Raw genomic sequence first — 19158 nt, 5'->3', positions numbered from 1 at the left:
TTTCCCACTTTATTGCTTCAGTGTTTTGCTTCACATGTGCTACACCCTGGGTTTCATTATATCAAAATTATCCACCAATTTTTCTGCTTATAATGAATTATTGGTGCTGGGGATATAGCTCAGTTGATAAAGTGCTTGCCTTTCATGCTCAAGCCTTGGGTTCAATCCCAAGCACCACAAAAAATGTATTGTATTGAATGGTTGACATCACTACCAGATGTGAAAGCCACCTCTTTTAACTCTCATTAAAATTTGTATGAAATTAAATACAACGTCATTAATTATATAATTTATGTGATATGTATTTACTCATTTTTATTTCAGGAACCATTGACATTAAGGGATGTGGTCATTGATTTTTCGGAAGAGGAATGGAAATGCCTGGACCCTTCACAGCAGATTTTATATGGAGATGTGATGTTAGAGATCTGTAGAAACCTACTCTTTATTGGTGAGCCTAAATTTCATTCAGAACTTCTAATTCAAAACCAATATTTAATTTTTTATCTGTATAGAGTATCTTATGCCAGCTTCTATTTTGCATGAAAAAGTTTTAGTTTCTTGTTTTTAGGACAAAGATTGGTCATTTGTTTAAGTAGAAAAGAATGTTAAAGACTTTTCTTTATGTTTAACTTATCATTTCTAAGTAGTGCTCACAATGCAGAGAATAAAAATGGTTTCAAAGTATTTTAGTGTTTTTTCCTGAAAAAAAAATATTGGGAAAATAATTGTGTGGAATCTTATAGGGTGTTTTCTCTTTATTTTTTTCTACTGAGGACAACATTAAAAATACTTCTCTAGTTACCAAGAAAATAACAAAATGTGATATATTCCATTTTCCGTCAAAAATGTCTTGCTGTCTGTAAGTTATCTTTGGTCACCTTTCTGTCCCCAAAGAAATAATCTTGGTATTTGAAGAGAAAACTGACAGTAGACATATATCAAAGTGGGTAGAAATCAATGAAGCAAAGAATATAGATGAGTGCTCAAATGTCAAAGATGAATTTACATTTTAAAATGTGAATTGATAAGCTAATTTCTGACACAATTAATTTTTTCAAGTCTAGGTTTATTTCTGTTGCAATAATTAAAGAGTATTCCATGCTCTATGTTTACCATACATATCAATTATTTATGCTCCTTCTTGTTCTGCAGTTATCTTCCTAAATTCAAATTAACAAAGCATTGTAAAAAAAAAAAAAAAGAAAAGAAAAAAAGACAGAGCCAAGAGGCAAGGAAGGTGGCCTAATGACAAGGAGGCCAAGATGCCAAGCTTTGTTCATATCAATAGGTTAATTTAGGTATTTGGCATCACTTCTATATATTGTTCATTTTATTACTAGGCAGGTTAGAAACTTAGCAACATTATGCAGCTTATTCCTCACTTATATACAAACTGTGCAATGTTAGAAATTTTGTGTAGCTCTCAAGATTGTCCATTGTATAAACCTATTGTTATGTGGACATGTTTAGGCTCAGTGCAACACTGTGCTTATCTATAGAGAAAGTTCCTTTATTCCCAGGAGCTGTGTGCCAGAGATCATATTTTAGGCTAAGAACACTCTAGTACAGAGCCTTTTCAAGTTGGGAATTGCCATAACAGCTTGACATTGCACATGTATTTTATTATTTTAATAGTTCCTGGGGATATTGCAGGGCATTCTAAGGTAAGAGTGCCTGTTATCCCTGGGAGTTTGCTCGCCAGAGGAATGCTTCTCTGTATATTTCCACAATCAGAATCCCTACAGAGAATTCCAAAATGCCTGTGAGAATATTTACAACCTGACATTTATTGGTATTTGGGGGATCTCTAGAAAATTTGCTCATTTCCAAATATTTCTAGGTAAAACCATTGTAATATATTAATATTATAGGAGAGTTTCCTTAATATAATTTAAATATTTATTCATTCAAAATTTTCTCATCAGAGCTTTATATGAATGCTTATACTGGATATTCTGTGAAATTTTTCCGCCATGTAATGAATAGCAGTATTTCACAATACCTGCTCCTAGTGGTTATGTATGTATTGCTGATCAATGTGATTTAAAGAAGAATTTTCTGAGCTGGGGCTGCAGTATAGTGGCAGAGGGGTTTCCTCACATATGTGAGTTACTGTGTTTGATTCTTAGCACTACATAAAAATAAACACTTATAACGAATGCATTCTGTCTACTGATCACTACAAAAAGTTAAAAGAAATATTTCTATTGTAATACAATTATCCAGAATTTTGTTGGTTAAATTTTTTGAATTCTTGTGGGTTTTTTTTTTTTTTTTAGTTTCACTCAATAGAGAGCTTCAGTGTTGTTCATTAGGTATTATCACATCAGTGATATTGTTTTCATTTCTATATCTGTATAATTAAAAAGAAATTATGATTTGTCACTTTAGGAAAACATTAGTTGAAGTTAAACTGCACATGAACCATGTGCCAATTTTCAATGAATTTTTTTATGCTTTTATTTACATGTATATATATTATCCTATTTTATATATGATTTTTATATAGTACTTTGATTGTTTATACTCAGTTCTTGTGCTTAATCATATAATGTATCCACGTGTGTGTACACACACACACACACACACACACACACACACACACACTGCTGATTGAACTTAGAGGTTCTTATAATATTGAGCTACATCATCCCCCCCTTTTGAATTTTTAGTTTACAGTAGACTCTTGCTAAGTGGCTGAAGCTGATATTCTTTTTTTTTAATTGGTTGTTCAAAACATTACAAAGCTCTTGACATATCATATTTCATACATTAGATTCAAGTGGGTTATGAACTCCCATTTTTACCCCAAATACAGATTGCAGAATCACATCGGTTACACATCTAAATTTTTACATAATGCCCTATTAGTAACTATTGTATTCTGCTACCTTTCCTATCCTCTACTATGCCCCCTCCCCTCCCCTCCCATCTTCTCTCTCTACCCCATCTACTGTAATTCATTTCTCTCCTTATTTATTTTCCCATTCCCCTCACAACCTCTTACATGTAATTTTGTATTACAATGAGGGTCTCCCTCCATTTCCATGCAATTTCACTCTTCTCTCCCTTTCCCTCCCACCTCATGTCTCTGTTTAATGTTAATCTTTTCTTCCTGCTCTTCCTTCCTGCTCTGTTCTTAGCTGCTCTCATTATATCAAAGAAGATATTTGGTATTTGTTTTTTAGGGATTGGCTAGCTTCACTAAGCTGCAAAATTTCCCTGCAAATTCCATGATTTTGTCATTTTTTAGTGCTGCGTAATACTCCATGGTGTATAAATGCCACATTTTTTTTTCATCCATTCATCTATTGAAGGGCATCTGGGTTGGTTCCACAGTCTAGCAATTGTGAATTTTGCTGCTATGAACATCGATGTGGCACTATCCCTGTAGAATGCTTTTTTAAGGTCTTCAGGGAATAGTCCAAGAAGGGCAATAGCTGGGTGAAATGGTGGTTCCATTCCCAGATTTCCCAGGAATCTCCATACTGCTTTCCAAATTGGCCGCACCAATTTGCAGTCCCACCAGCAGTGTACAAGATTACTCTTTTCCCCACATCCTCGCCAGCACTTGTTATTGTTTGACTTCATAATGGCTGCCAATCTTACTGGAGTGAGATGGTATCTTAGGGTGGTTTTGATTTGCATTTCTCTGACTGCTAGAGATGGTGAGCATTTGTTCATGTACTTGTTGATTGATTGTATATCCTCCTCTGAGAAGTGTCTGTTCAGGTCCTTGGCCCATTTGTTGATTGGGTTATTTGTTATCTTATTGTCTCATTTTTTGAGTTCTTTGTATACTCTGGATATTAGGGCTCTATCTGAAGTGTGAGGAGTAAAAATTTGTTCCCATGATGTAGGCTCCCTATTTACCTCTCTTATTGTTTCTCTTGCTGAGAAAAAACTTTTCAGTTTAAGTAAGTCCCATTTGCTAATTCTTGTTATTAACTCTTGTGCTATGGGTGTCCTATTAAGGAATTTGGAGCCCCACCCCACAATATGTAGATCGGAGCCAACTTTTTCTTCTTTCAGATGCAGAGTCTCTGATTTGATATCTAGCTCCTTGATCCACTTTGAGTTAACTTTTGTGCATGGCCAGAGGAGTGGATTCAGTTTCATTTTGTTGCATATGGATTTCCAGTTTTCCCAACACCATTTGTTGAAGATGCTATCCTTCCTCCATTGCATGCTTTTAGCTCCTTTATCAAATATAAGATAGTTGTAGCTTTGTGGATTAGTCTCTGTGTCCTCAATTCTGTACCATTTGTCCACCCGCCTGTTTTGGTACCAGTACCATGCTGTTTTTGTTACTATTGCTCTGCAATATAGTTTGAAATCTGGTATTGCTATGCCACCTGATTCACACTTCCTGCTTAGAATTGCTTTTGCTATTCTGGTCTTTTTTTTCCATATGAATTTCATGATTGCTTTATCTATTTCTACAAGAAATGCAGTTGGGATTTTGATTGGCATTGCATTAAACCTATAGAGAGCTTTTGGTAATATCGCCATTTTCATGATGTTAGTTCTGCCTATCCATGAACAGGGTATATTTTTCCGTCTTCTAAGATCTTCTTCTACTTCTCTTTTTAGGGTTCTGTAGTTTTCATTGTATAAATCTTTCACCTCTTTTGTTAGGTTGATTCCCAAGTATTTTATTTATTTTTTTTTTGAGGATATTGTGAATGGAGTGTTTTTCCTCATTTCTGTTTCAGAAGTTTTGTCACTGATATACAGAAATGCCTTTGATTTATGCGTGTTGATTTTATATCCTGCCACTTTGCTGAATTCATTTATGAGTTCTAGTAGTTTTTTTGTAGACCCTTTTGGGTCTTCTATGTATAGAATCCTGTCGTGCGCAAATATTGATAATTTAAGTTCTTCTTTTCCTATTTTTATGCCTTTAATTTCTTTCATCTGTCTAATTGCTCTGGCCAGTGTTTTGAGAACTATATTGAATAGAAGTGGTGATAGAGGGCATCCCTGTCTTGTTCCAGATTTTAGAGGGAATGCCTTCAATTTTTCTCCATTCAGAATGATGCTAGCCTGAGGCTTAGCATAGATAGCTTTTACAATGTTGAGGTAAGTTCATGTTATCCCTAGTTTTTCTACTGTTTTGAACATAAAGGGATGCTGTACTTTGTTGAATGCTTTTTCTGCATCTATCGAGATGATCATATGGTTCTTATCTTTAAGTCTATTGATGTGGTGAATAACATTTATTGATTTCCATACATTGAACCATCCTTGCATCCCAGGGATGAATCCTACTTGATCATGGTGCACAATTTTTTTGATGTGCCTTTGTATCCGATTCACCAGAATTTTATTGAGGATTTTTGCATCTAGGTTCATCAGAGATATTGGTCTGTAGTTTTCTTTCTTTGAGGTGTCTTTGTCTGGTTTCAAAATCAGGGTGATGTTGGCCTCATAGAATGAATTTGGAAGAGCTCCATCTTTTTCTATTTCCTGAAATAACTTGAAAAGTATTGGTATTAATTCTTCTTTAAAGGTTTTGTAAAACTCTGCTGTATACCCATCCGGTTCTCGGCTTTTCTTGGTTGGTAGTCTTTTGATTTCTTCTTCTATTCCATCCACTGATATTGGTCTGTTTAAATTGTGTGTATCCTCCCGACTCAATCTGGGCAAATCATATGACTTAAGAAATTTATCGATGTCTTCACTATCTTCTATTTTATTGGAATATAGGTTTTCAAAATAATTTCTAATTGTCTTCTGTATTTCTGTAGCATCTGTTGTGATATTGCCTTTTTCATCCCGTATGTTAGTAATTTGAGTTCTCTCTCTTCTTCTCTTCGTTAGCATGGCTATGGGTCTGTCAATCTTATTTATGTTTGCAAAGAACCAACTTTTACTTTTGTTAATTTTTTCAATAGTTTCTTTTGTTTCAATTTCGTTGATTTCTGCTCTGATTTTAATTATTTCTGTCCAACTGCTACATTTGCTGTTGCTTTGCTCTTCCTTTTCTAGGGCTTTGAGATGAAGTGTGAGCTCATTTATTTGTTGTTTTTTCCTTTTTTTGAGGAATGACCTCTAGGCGATGAATTCCCCTCTTAAAACTGCTTTCATTGTGTCCCATAGATTCCTATATGTTTTGTCTGTATTTTCATTTATCCCTAAGAATTTTTTGATTTCCTCCTTTATGTCTTCTGTAACTCATTGATCATTCAGTAACATATTGTTCATTTTCCAAGTGATGTAGGATTTTTCCTTCCTTCTTTTATCATTGATTTCCAGTTTCATTCCATTATGATCAGTTAAAATGCATGGTATAATCTCCACCCCTTTGTGTTTACTGAGGGTTGCCCTATGGCATAATATATGGTCTATTTTTGAGAAGAATCCCTGTGTTGCTATGAAAAAAAGTATATCCACTTGATGATGGTTGATATATTCTATATATGTCAGTTAAGTCTAGGTTATTGATTGTGATATTGAGTTCTATAGTTTCTTTATTCAACTTTTGTTTGGAGGATCTGTCCAATGGTGAGACAGGTGTGTTGAAGTCACCCATAATTATTGTGTTGTGGTCTATTTGATTCTTGAACTTGAGGAGAATTTTTTTTTTAATGAACATTGTAGCACCATTATTTGGTGCATAAATATTGATAATTGTTATATCTTGTGGGTGAATGGTTCCTTTTGACAGTATATAATGTCCTTCCTTATCCCTTTTGATTAACTTAGTCTTGAAGTCGATTTTATTCGATATGAGGATGGCCACCCCTGCTGGCTTATGAGTACCGTGTGCATGGTATATTTTTTCCCAACCTTTCACCTTCAGCCTGTGTTTGTCTTTTCCAATCAGATGTGTCTCCTGGAGGCAACATATTGTTGGATTTGTTTTTTTAATCCATGTTACCAGCCTATGTCGCTTTATTGGAGAGTTTAAGCCATTAACGTTTAGAGTTACTATTGATATATGGTTTGTACTTCCAGCCATGTTTGATTATTTATCTTTTTTTTTTTTAAATTTAGGTCGTTTCTCCATGATTAGCTTCCCCCCCACACACCCTCTGTCATTACCGAGGCACTTCCCACTGATGATTTTGGTTGTTGTTTTTCATTTCTTCCTCGTGTAGTGTTTTGCTCAAGATACTTTGCAATGCTGCTTTTCTGGCTGCAAATTCTTTTAGCTTCTGTTTATCATGAAAGATTTTTATTTCGATGTCATACCTGAAGCTTAATTTTGCTGAATACAGAATTCTTGGTTGGCATCCATTGTCTTTCAGTGTTTGAAATATGTTGTTCCAGGATCTTTTCGCTTTCAGTGTCTGTGATAAAAATTTGTTGTTAACCTTATTGGTTTACCCCTGAATGTAATCTGCCTCCTTTCTCTTGTAGCTTTTAATATTTTCTCTTTGTTCTGTATATTGGCTATCTTCGTAACAATGTGTCTTGGCGTTGGTCTACTGTGATTTTGTGTGCTCGGTGTCCTGTATGCATCTACAATTTGTATATCTGTTTCCTTTTTTATTTCTGGAAAGTTTTCTGTAATTATTTCATTCAGCAGGTTACTCATTCCCTTGGTTTGAATCTCTGTACCTTCCTTGATCCCGATGACTCATAAGTTTCCTTTTTTTATGTTATCCCATATCTCTTGGATGTTTTTCTCGTGATTTTTTACCAGCCTTTCTGAGTTAGGTAGACTCTTTTCAAGATGATGTATTTTGTCTTCATTATCTGACGTTCTGGCTTCTACTTGCAACACTCTGTTAGTGATACTCTCAATTGAGTTTTTAATTTGGCTTATCATTGCCTTCATTTCTAGAATTATTGTTTGCTTTTTTAAAATAATCTCTATCTCCTGATAAAGATGCTTAACTTCTTTATATGTTTATGTAATTCATTTTCAATGTGTTCTTTCACTGTTTGGATTTGCTGTCTCGTATCCTCTTTAAGGTTTCATTGCATCTGTCTAAGGTACTCCTTGAGTTCTTTATATGACCATTTTTCTGATGACTCTAGGTCCTCCTGAATATTTAGGCTGTCCTTCATTGTTTGCACTCCTTTTCTTCCTTGCTTTTTTATGCTGCTCATGTTACTTCTTGTTCTGTTTGACTGCTGAGTTACTGTTTACTCTTATAAATTTATTTGATGCTTGGGAGGAAAGATATTAGAAGGGAAGGGAAGAAGTCACTAAAGAGAATGAGAGTTTGCAGGTAGAATTCAAGGAAGGGGGAATAAGAAAATTGAAAAGAAATGAAAAGACAAAAGAAAAAAATAGAAAATAAATAAAGAAAGAAAAAAATTTAAATAATAATGATAATAAAAAATTAAAATTAAAATAAAAAAAATAATAATGAAATAAAAGATTTAAAAAAATTAAAAACATTAAAAAAAGTTAAAGAAAAACAAGAACAAAAAATGAAAGTGAAAGAAAAAAACCCAAATTAAAAAATAATAATAATAATAGTAAATGCAGTCATAGAGTTCAATTAACTTCTCTTCCAGTAGGGGGAGCTGTGCCCACTGGGCCAAGCTTCTCCTCTCAATAGGTGGGAACCAATCACTGTGCAGCAGCTCTTCCTCCCAGACTGGGCAGGTCTCCAATCCTGAGTGCCTAGGGCCTTCTCTTGTGTTTCCTAAAGCCAGGCTCCGCTCACCTGTGATGCTCACCACAATACTGGCTACACTCCAGGTCTGCTGCTCCTGGGAGCCCTGTTTTCATGAACTCCTGGGAACACTCTCCCTGTTTGCCTCCCTCAGACCCTAAGTTTGTAGAGCTTGGGGCTGAGAACCCTCAGCGAATTTGCTTGCCCTCTGGTAGCCATGCCCCCAGTAGCTGGTGCAAGAGACCTCAGTTGTCAGCACTGGTGGGAGCGGTAGCCGGGAGTTCCATGCTGCGAGTCCAGTGCCACTACTGATTCCCTTGGTCTGGCTATCATGCTCATGGGAGAGCTGGGAGGGGCCCATTAAGGAGAGCTGGAAGGGGCCTTTAAGGTTTCCCTGCTGTGTGGAGAGGGATGGCTAGGGGATTACACACCTGTCGCCGCTGGTTGCAATGAAGTTATCTCCTTCACCGGTGATGTCAGTTCTTTACCATTGTGGTATCCCATGCAAATGGTGACCGTTGGTTCCCTTTGTCAGGTGACCAATACAACGGGTGGGTCCTGACTGTCTCTCCCAAACCCCGTTTCAATCCTGTGGCCACTGCCTATGAAGGCTCGGTTGGTTTTTACCTCTGTAAGTTCAGAAGGGCCTACCAGTTATTTCAGCGGGATCGTTAGTGCTGAGTCATGAGAAGCAGGTGAACCCGAGCTTGAATGCAGCCGATCTGGGCTCGGTGTGTGTTCTGAGTGGCCTAGACTGTTTGCCCCAGATCCACGCCAGCTCAGCATTGCCTAGTGATCCTGGGCAAACAGCATTTAGACAGTATACGACTCCCTATGCTCGCGCAGCTGATGAGGTCAGAGACTTTATCTCTCTGCGCCCGCCGCCATGTTGGATCTCCTGAATCTGAAATTCTATTTCCATGCCTCAGCCTTTCTTCCAAGTAGCTAGAATTAATGGCATATACATTATCTCTCTATATATGAATCTGTTATTTTGTCTAGGAGTAAGACTTTAGCATTTTTCAGGTACCATAAAGATGTTTACAATTCTGTTTATCTTTTATGTATTTGTCAAATTTTTAATTGTGATTAAAACTATACAATGTATAACTTTCCTGAAATTACTGTCTTATATATTTTGAATTTACCGGTCAATAGTGTTTATTTAAATTGTTTTGTAAGATTTTTTTTTTTTTTTAGAAAGTATGTATCACACAAAACGTAAGTTCATTTTTCCTCCAAACAAGTGCTCCATTGTCTCACCTTTTCAATCCTGATGCCATTCTTTTTGGTCTCTATATTTGGCTACAGTAGGTATCTCTCATATGTAGAATTACCTTGTATTAGTGTGTGTGTGTGTGTGTGTGTGTGTGTGTGAGAATTACTATTTCACTTTACATACTATCTTAAAAGATAATGTTGATCATTGTAGATATTATATAATTTCTTATCTTTGTAAAATCTTAAAACTTTTCATATTTCATTCCAAATTGCCTACATGTAATCATGTGAAATGTAATTTGATTGGCTTGCCACACTGGTCTACATTGAATGTTGTTTTAATGAGAATAGGTCTCTAAATGTATTTTGATTTGACCATCAATTTGAGGGTTAATTGATGTACTTTCAGTTTTATTACTCATGGCTTTCTCATTTAACCTCAAGTTAACATAATCTATTGAATATTGTAACTTTTATTATTTTTATATAAGGAAGCATTTTCTTTAAATTTTAATATGTGTAATTATGTATGCACCCATGATATTAACTAGAATTGTTCAAATAACTTATTTTGTACATGTAAAAATAATATTGATTTTTTTGATTGGTATTACATGGACTTCATAGATGACATTGGGTGCTATAAGCTTTTTTTTCTGTAGAAGAGGTGTTTAACCACTGAGCAACATCCACACTCCTTTTTGGGGAAGGTACTGGAGATTGACCCTAGGGGCACTTGCCCTCTGAGCTCCATCCCAAGCCCCATTTTGTATTTAATTCAGAAACATGGTCTCCTTCAGTTGCTTATTACCTTGCTTTTGATGAGGCTGGATTTGATCTCACAATCCTGCTGTCTCAGACTCCCAAGCTGCTTGAATTACAAGTGTGGGTTATCACACCTGGCTGGCAGCTATTTTTATATTTCATTTTGTTACAATGTCAGATAAATTGCTTAGGGCCTTGCTTAGTTGCTGAATTTAGCTTTAAATTCATATTTATAAATTTTAAATATCACTTTTGCTTTTGATTTCCAACTTATTATGTTATGTTACAATGCAACTTCAATATTGTAATATCTGTTAACATTTGTTTTGTGCTTTTAACCTGATCTCTTTGGAATAATATTCCATAGACTATAGAGAATATTGCCTCTGTAAACCAAAATGGTTTTTAATGTTTTTTGAAGTTTTTTTTAATTCTTTGGGTAATAATGCAATTCTATTTTTATTCTTTGCATTAATTGGGGATTGATGTCTCCTATTATTACTTTGTTGGTTTCTATGATGGTGAACTTGTTCTGTGTTTTCTTTCTGTACATGAAAAACATTATTTGAGTTACAAATATATTCACTATGATTGTATTCTAGGGATTTGCCATGTTTATTTTTATATAATATTCTACTTTGTCTCTTATTTATATAAATATTATCAACAATTTAGAATGAAATATTTGTTTTATCCTTTTGTTTTTAGTCTTTTTGTGACTTTATGTTTAAAGAGAATCTTTTGTAGATTTATATCTGACAACGTTAAAGCAGTTTTAGGTTAGTCATATTGTGTTTTGATTAGTTTTTTTTTCTTCAAAATAGTTTATCAATACTTAAATTACTGATGAGAAAAAATTTACTTCTGTAGTTTTCAAGTTTTGTTGATTTCTTATAATTTTTTTCTAGTATTAAAATCTGCCTGAATTTGTAGTTCATACATTTTTATGGTTGTATTTTATTTTTTCCTAATTTTATCTTTGATGTTTATTTTTCATTACATTGGAATTATTTAAGTGTTTAAAAAAAGTAGAATAAATTGGAAATAACGGGGCTGGGGATGTGGCTCAAGTGGTAGCAAGCTCGCCTGGCATGCATGCAGCCTGGGTTCGATCCTCAGCACCACATACCAACAAAGATGTTGTGTCCGCCGAGAACTAAAAAATAAATATTAAAAAAAATTCTCTCTCACTCTCTCTTAAAAAAATAAATTGGAAATAACATTCTTATATTCTTAAATGAATATACAACCAATGTAACTCCACATAATTTACCACAAAAACAGTAGGTTGTTATAATTTATGAATGTATGATATGTAAAGATACATTCTACTGTAACGTATAACTAAAGAAAAAATAATAAAAAAGTAGTTCTTAGTTTGCACTACATTTTAATCTGAATTAACTTTGGTTTCCTAAAACAATTAGTGTCTTTACATGTGTTACATATGTTGCCATGATTTGTAATTGATGTCACACCTGCTTTTCTAATTTATACTAATTAACAAAAATTTATGATAATTTTTATGCTTTAATTTTCCACATTCTATAGTAGAATGAAATGTTTTCTGTAAAACAATGAAAGTAAAATAAAATATATATTTGTATATATTTTCCTTTTCCACAAAAATCTATCCAAATTTTATATGAATTCTGTTGTGCAGATTTATTTTATTGGAAATATTCCACTGATTATTTCTCTTACAGTAGGTCAAGCTGTAAAGCAATTTTTGAATATTTTCATATCTTGAAAGCATGTATTTTTTTAAAGTTCAAAAAATGGTATTAATAGGTAAAGTATTCTAGGTTTATATTTTATTTTTCTTTCAACATACATACCTATATATCCCAATTCTGGAAGTCTTCTGGAAATGTTAATCATTAAAGAATTTCTTTGTAAATAAAATTTCTCTTTTTCTTAGTTATATCATTTTTTCTTGAAGAATTTTAAAAATTTGATTATAAATTTATTAGCTTTTTTCTTTTATTTATTTATTTATAGGGAACTTAACTCAGTGGCACTCAACAATTGAGTCACATCACTAGCACTATTGTGTATTTCATCTAGAGACAGGGTCTCACTGAGGTGCTTAGTGCCTCACCACTGCTATGTCTGTGTTTGAACTTATGATACTACTGTCTCAGCCACCTGAGATGCTGGGATTGAAGTCATGCCCTACTGTGTCTAGCACTACCTGTGTCTTTTAATTAATTCTAGCCTTTGATATATTTTCTTCTTCAAATTTTTAATTTATGAGGCTGTGTGTTTGTGGGCGGAGGTGCTAGGTATAAAGCCCAACCTTTTGCATGTGAGGCAAGCAATCTACCATCTAAAATGTATCCCCATCCTGAGACTTTTTTTTAAAAGAATGTTTCTAGGATATAATTTCTACTTTTTCTGTTGTTTTTTTTTTGAATTTTTTTCAATTTTATACATTGTTATTTAGTTTAATAAAGATCTTTCAAGTGGTTATTGGGCATTGCTTAGATAATTAACAACATCAATTTTCCATCTCTCAATTGTTTGTTTGCTTGAATTGATTATACCCTTTATTGTGTGAGCTATTATTTTCATTGAGATTTTTCTATTTAAAATCTGTTAAACTACATCATTATAGTCATTTTGGAAAATATTTGGAAGTTACAATGTAAACAAAAATAGGTCATGTGCAATTATATATAAATGTAATTCCATATAATTGAAAATCTAAGGCAGTGAAATGCCAGTTTGAAATAAATTTCAGCATTGTTGTAATAAACTATCTTAAAATAAAGTATAAACATAGAAAGGTCTATGAATGTAGTTTAGTGATAGAATATCACTGTGTTTAATCCTAAGAAATACTCCCCCAAAAGATAAAAAAAAAACCTAATAAGAAATTTATTGTCTGCAACATTTTAGTCACAGATGGATTTCAAATATGTTGAAATGAAGGGCTGTGATTGTAATAACATCAGGCAGTTTGAATGTTGTCCTCATCTGTGGTGCTACAAATTCTTAATATGATTTTCAAAGTTCTCACAGCTTTTGTCATCATATTGTAGTAAATTCTATATATTTCTTGAGTAATAATGGCCTTGAATAATACTGCTCTGTGGCTATACACCCCCCCACCTTTATAAGTTTGTATATGTTTGCAGAGTATATTCACCATAGTATTGCAAGTAGAATAACTTGCTATTTTAATTTTTTTCAGGTATAACTTCTAATCCAAATCAAGAATTTTCAGAAGAACAAGAAATAAAATATTTTTTGCAAAATTTAATAAAGAGCAGGTATGGATACTGACATTGTTAATACTTATTTTTAAACAAGAAATAGAATTTAAAAGAGAGGGAAGTTCAGAAAATTTTTAATTAAGAGAAAAAAATCATGAAAAATTATTTACACAGAAAATTACAAATTCGTCAGGTTTTATTATTACAAACATCTCAGAAGACTGACTTCTCAACTTGTGCCAGCCACTTTTTGTTTGGTTAAAAATTTTAAGTACATATTGTAATTGTAAAATACTTATTACTCAGTATTTTGTGTAAAACCACTTACAATGTACAGTATTTTCAAATGCAAAAACATGTATCAAACTACATATATACTCAATGTTTACAGGCCATTATAAAGCTGAATCTTTAAAATACGTTCAGGAAAATAAGGATTCAACCAGTTTACTCAGCTTTACAAATAAAATTAGAATAGAAATGGGCATTTTAGTGAAAAAAATCTAAACAGTAATAAAATGCTTATTTATCAGTTTTGTTTTAACTTTTAATAATCTCTATGTCATTGCACATTAGATAACAGTCTACAGATCACTAATACAAAATTTCAATATTCTCATCTGTTGTATGAAGTAATAAGGAGGTGAGTTTCTACACAGTATAGACAAATTTTCTCATTATTTAAACACATATATAGTATTTTTACTTAGAGACAAGAAAAATATGCAGATTGAGGAGAGATGGAAATGCTACAATAATCCTCACTAAAACTTTCTGTTGAAAAGAACTATTGAGTAATTAAATATGTTTAAGGTAAAACTTTGGTAGGCATTGCTTTTTAAATGCAATAATAATTAATAAAAGAGAAGAGAAGCAGTTAGGTCCTTCTAAAACACATCAAATAAGCATACATCTCATCTTTCATGTACAGCAATTGAAACAAAAGAAAGACTCAGGAACTTCTAACACGGTCTCCCAGAAAACGCAAAGCCCAAACGGCTTGCAGGTATGCATCACACCCCAAAAGCAGACATGAGGGTCTTATGAGAACAGTGTAAGGCTTCTGACACTCTTCTGGGCTCATGCTGAGGAGTAGAAAATATGCCTGTTGCATAAGCAATAGAGAAGGTGTGAAGCTAATGAAGAACAGTGAAGGACTAAATCTTGTAATTTTAAAACAGCCACATTGGTGAGGTAAGACCACATTTGAATGGGGCATGGCTTACAATGAAATTTCTCCTCCTTAGGGAACTAAGATCTATAATGTCTCTGTCATTCCATGTTTCTGTCTACTGTTTCAGAATACAAAATTTGTAGACCCTTCTCCCTGAAAATTGATGGTTTGAGTCAAGGGTGCTTGTAAATATTAATTTATAATTTTAATTCAACTTGAAACACTCTTTGTGGAGTTACCTATCTATTTATGGCTCACAGGTTAGCATCATCACTCCATGTCATGGGACCTCAAGCATTCCAACTGAGTCATTTCCTTCTTGGAAAGTGATGAATAAAATGAATACATGAAATAAATAGTAAAGGAATATGAGACAGTGTCATAACTTATGTTAAAAGAAGTAAAGTACCTTATAGATTCTCTAGAACACACAGGATCTAAAAAACAATGACTAGATAATTTTTCCATTTTTTAAGGGAGTGTATATCAAAGGTAGGAATGGGATTTCAATGGGAAGAGTCTTCATTCAGACAGGTTGATTGCCATTTTTATTTATGGGAGTGTACATCAGAGGTTGGAATGAGATTTCTACAGGAAGAGTCTTTCTTCAGATTGGCATTCTGGCAAGTCTCACCCATATCTATGATGCTATGTGGTTATGTGGCTCCAATGGATGATATCATCTCCAGTGCCATGCTGAATTTATACAAAACTAGGTAGCATATAAAATGTACTGGATAGTGTTAAACCAGCTGGATTAGTACTGTGAGTTCCCAGATACCAGACTTTTTTTCTCTAATGGCTTTCATGCTTTTTTTAAAAATTTCATGCACAGTTCATAGATATCTTTCAGCAGCTCCATCTGAGATGCATTGCTTCATCTTTTATTGCAACAGGGAATTTGACCAAACTCCAAGTGAATATCCCAAAAGATCTATGCATTCTGTGGTTGTAGGTGGAATGGAAAAAACTTTCCAAGTGTGAGATCCAGAGACTTTCTCGATCTATAGATGTACCCAGTGAACTAAATCCTGTTGCCATTAGATTTTTCTGAGGCCCTCGCACTACTCATCTATGCATCTCAAGGAATATTTTTTCAACAATTCAAAAGTATTCTCTAACTGATTTCAGCGAGCTAGTTACATAGAAAGAATTTTAACAACACCCTCAGTGATAGATATTTTGCTGGAGAGTTGAACAGCTCAGATGCAGTTTGCTCTTTGGCTTAGTGAAAAATGCTCTGGCACATCAGGGCCATCATTATGTCCCAGTGCCTGCAGGATTCCCCACAAATTAAAACCAGATAAGAGGGTTTTGGAGGCAAAGAGGAACTGTAGGGATATGGGGCATTGGCTAAGCTGGAGAAAGACAACATATATGGCAGTCACATTTGAGGACACTTGTGTGCTTTTAAATATAATTGCATAGCATTTTGTAATTATAACCTTCCTCTAAAAAATGAAAAGTTTTCTATGTAGTCTATTTCATGCTTTAGTTAGTCACTGGAATAATTTGAAATGCACTATTTTGTAAATATCCACAAATACTTTTGTAGACAACATAGAAGAAGAAGGAGGGGCAGTAGAAGAAGAAGAAATTTCTGAGTTTTAGTAGTTTAAAATGATGCAATGAACAGTTTCCCCTTGTGGCAATGCATGGAATTATAATGAATGTGGGAGTATTTGTACTTACCTACTATTGCTTAATTTAAAGGTAGATGTAGATACTTGGAGAGACCTCTACATTTATGATAAGTCTTTCAGGACCTGTAGACAATCTCTTCCCTAGGTAATTAGCAGTATATTAGATTTGGTGTAAAATAATGTAAATTCTGTGAAAGTCATTAAAATTTCCTTCTTTTTTAAATCCTAGAAAACACTCATGTGATCATTTAAAAGAGCTTTACAATGATAAAAGTGAAAAAGATTCCAATCCATGCCCAAAACTTATTTATCCAAGCTTTCATAATCAAGAGGCGAATTACAGATATAAGATATGTGAAAGCACTTTTAATAAAACTACAAGAACTCCTGAACTCCAGAGAATTAATATTTGTGGGAAGCCCTACAAGATAAAAAAATATGTAAAAGCATTTAAAGATGACTCAATTGTTTATCAGAACAGTGAAAAATCCTCCATAAGTAAAGAAAGTGAAAAATATTTTACTCAAATTCCATCAGTTACTAAAAACCATAGGATACCTTACAAATTGAAGAAATGTGAAAATGTCTTTAAATGTTGCTCAAACCTCTTTAAACACTACAGTAATCACACTGGAGACAAAATCTGGAAATGTAAAGAAAGTGTCAAAGCTCTTAAACAAAAATCACACCTTACAGAACGCCAGAAAGTTTATACTGGAGAAAAGCCATACAAATGTAAAGAATGTGGCAAAGCTCTCAGTCAAAAATCATGCCTTACTCAACACAAGAGAATTCATACAGGAAAAAATCCATACAAATGTAGAGAATGTGGCAAAGCTTTAAATCAAAGATCACACCTTACTCAACACCAGAGAATTCATACTGGAGAAAAGCCATACAAATGCAAAGAATGTGGAAAAGCTTTTAATCGAAAATCATGCCTTACTCAACACCAGAGAATTCATACTGGAGAAAAGCCATACAAATGCAAAGAATGTGGAAAAGCTTTTAATCGAAAATCATGCCTTACTCAACACCAGAGACATCATTCAGGAGAAAAGCCATACAAATGTAACGAATGTGGCAAAGCTTTTACTACAAGTTCACATCTTACTCAACACCAGAGAATTCATACTGGAGAAAAGCCATACAAATGCAAAGAATGTGGAAAAGCTTTTAATCGAAAATCATGCCTTACTCAACACCAGAGAATTCATACTGGAGAAAAGCCATACAAATGTAAAGAATGTGGCAAAGCTTTTAATAAAAAATCACACCTTACTCAACACCAGAGACATCATTCAGGAGAAAAGCCATACAAATGTCACGAATGTGGCAAAGCTTTTACTACAAATTCACACCTTACTCGACACCAGAGACTTCATACTGGAGAAAAGCAATACAAATGTAAAGAATGTGGTAAGGCTTTCAATCAAACATCATGCCTTACTCTACACCAGAGAATTCATACTGGAGAAAAGCCATACAAATGTAAAGAATGTGGCAAAGCTTTTAATCAAAACTCACATCTTACTCGACACCAGAGACTTCATACTGGAGAAAAGCCATACAAATGTAAAGAATGTGGCAAAGTGTTCAATCAAAAATCATGCCTTACTCAACACCAAAGAATTCATACTGGAGAAAAGCCATACAAATGTAAAGAATGTGGAAAAGCTTTTAATGCAAAATCTCACTATAGTCGACACCAGAGACTTCATACTGGAGAAAAGCCATACAAATGTAAAGAATGTGGCAAAGCTTTTAATCAAAAATCATCCCTTACTAAACACCAGATAATTCATACTGGAGAACAACCATACAAATGTAAAGAATGTGGCAAAGCTTTTAATAAAATATTATGCCTTACTCAACACCTGAGAATCCATACTGGGGAGAAACTGTACAAATATCTACAATGTGGCAAAGCTTCTAATTGAAGGTCACTCCTTAGTCTACACCAGAGGTTTCATATGGGAGAAAAGCCATACACATGCAAATAATGTGGCAACGCTTTTAATCAAATATAATGCCTTATTTGACAACAGAGTATTAATGCTGTGGAAAAGCGATGCAAGTGTAAATAATATGGCAAGGCTCTTTATCAAAGATCACACATTTCTCAACACCAGAGAATTCATGCTGGAGAGAAACCATACAAATGCAAAGAATGTGGCAAAGCTTTCTACTAGGAAAAGTTTTGTTGTTTACAAATGTTAAGAATGTGGCAAAGTTTTAAGTATGCTTCAAGTGTTAACAAGAAACAGGTCATTCATACTTGAGAAAATTCTCACAAATTTATAGACTGTAAATGCCATTTGTTGTAAAATCACACCTCATTAGTCACCAGAAATTTCATACTGGAAAGAAAAATTACAATTGCCCAGAGATAGCTCCACAGTGCTGACTCCATGAAACCCCAACCCTTGCCCAACTTGCCGTTATTCAGGGGCCCATGGAGGTGGGCAGGAAGCATGGTTGGATCCTTGGCCCTCTTTCCTTCTGTTGAACTCTCCATGTTCACTTGTCCTTGCCTCAATTTCTCTGTATTGATTGAA

The 19158-nt window shown here is 34.0% G+C and overlaps 1 protein-coding gene across 1 annotated transcript; it reads left to right on the top strand.

The window, feature by feature from the left end:
- The first annotated feature begins 417 nt into the window (after nt 1–417).
- Nucleotides 418–18540, top strand: LOC144251511 (uncharacterized). Its single transcript, XM_077794382.1, has 3 exons — nt 418–451; nt 851–887; nt 16830–18540. Exons 1-3 carry the CDS (start codon nt 418–420, stop codon nt 18538–18540), a joined length of 1782 nt encoding a protein of 593 aa, XP_077650508.1.
- The last annotated feature ends 618 nt before the right edge of the window (nt 18541–19158 follow it).

This window comes from Urocitellus parryii (assembly GCF_045843805.1).
Source record: "Urocitellus parryii isolate mUroPar1 chromosome 16 unlocalized genomic scaffold, mUroPar1.hap1 SUPER_16_unloc_3, whole genome shotgun sequence".
NCBI lineage: Eukaryota > Metazoa > Chordata > Mammalia > Rodentia > Sciuridae > Urocitellus > Urocitellus parryii.
The sequence above is the reverse complement of the archived record's forward strand: the minus strand, read 5'-3'. Positions and strand labels throughout refer to the sequence as shown.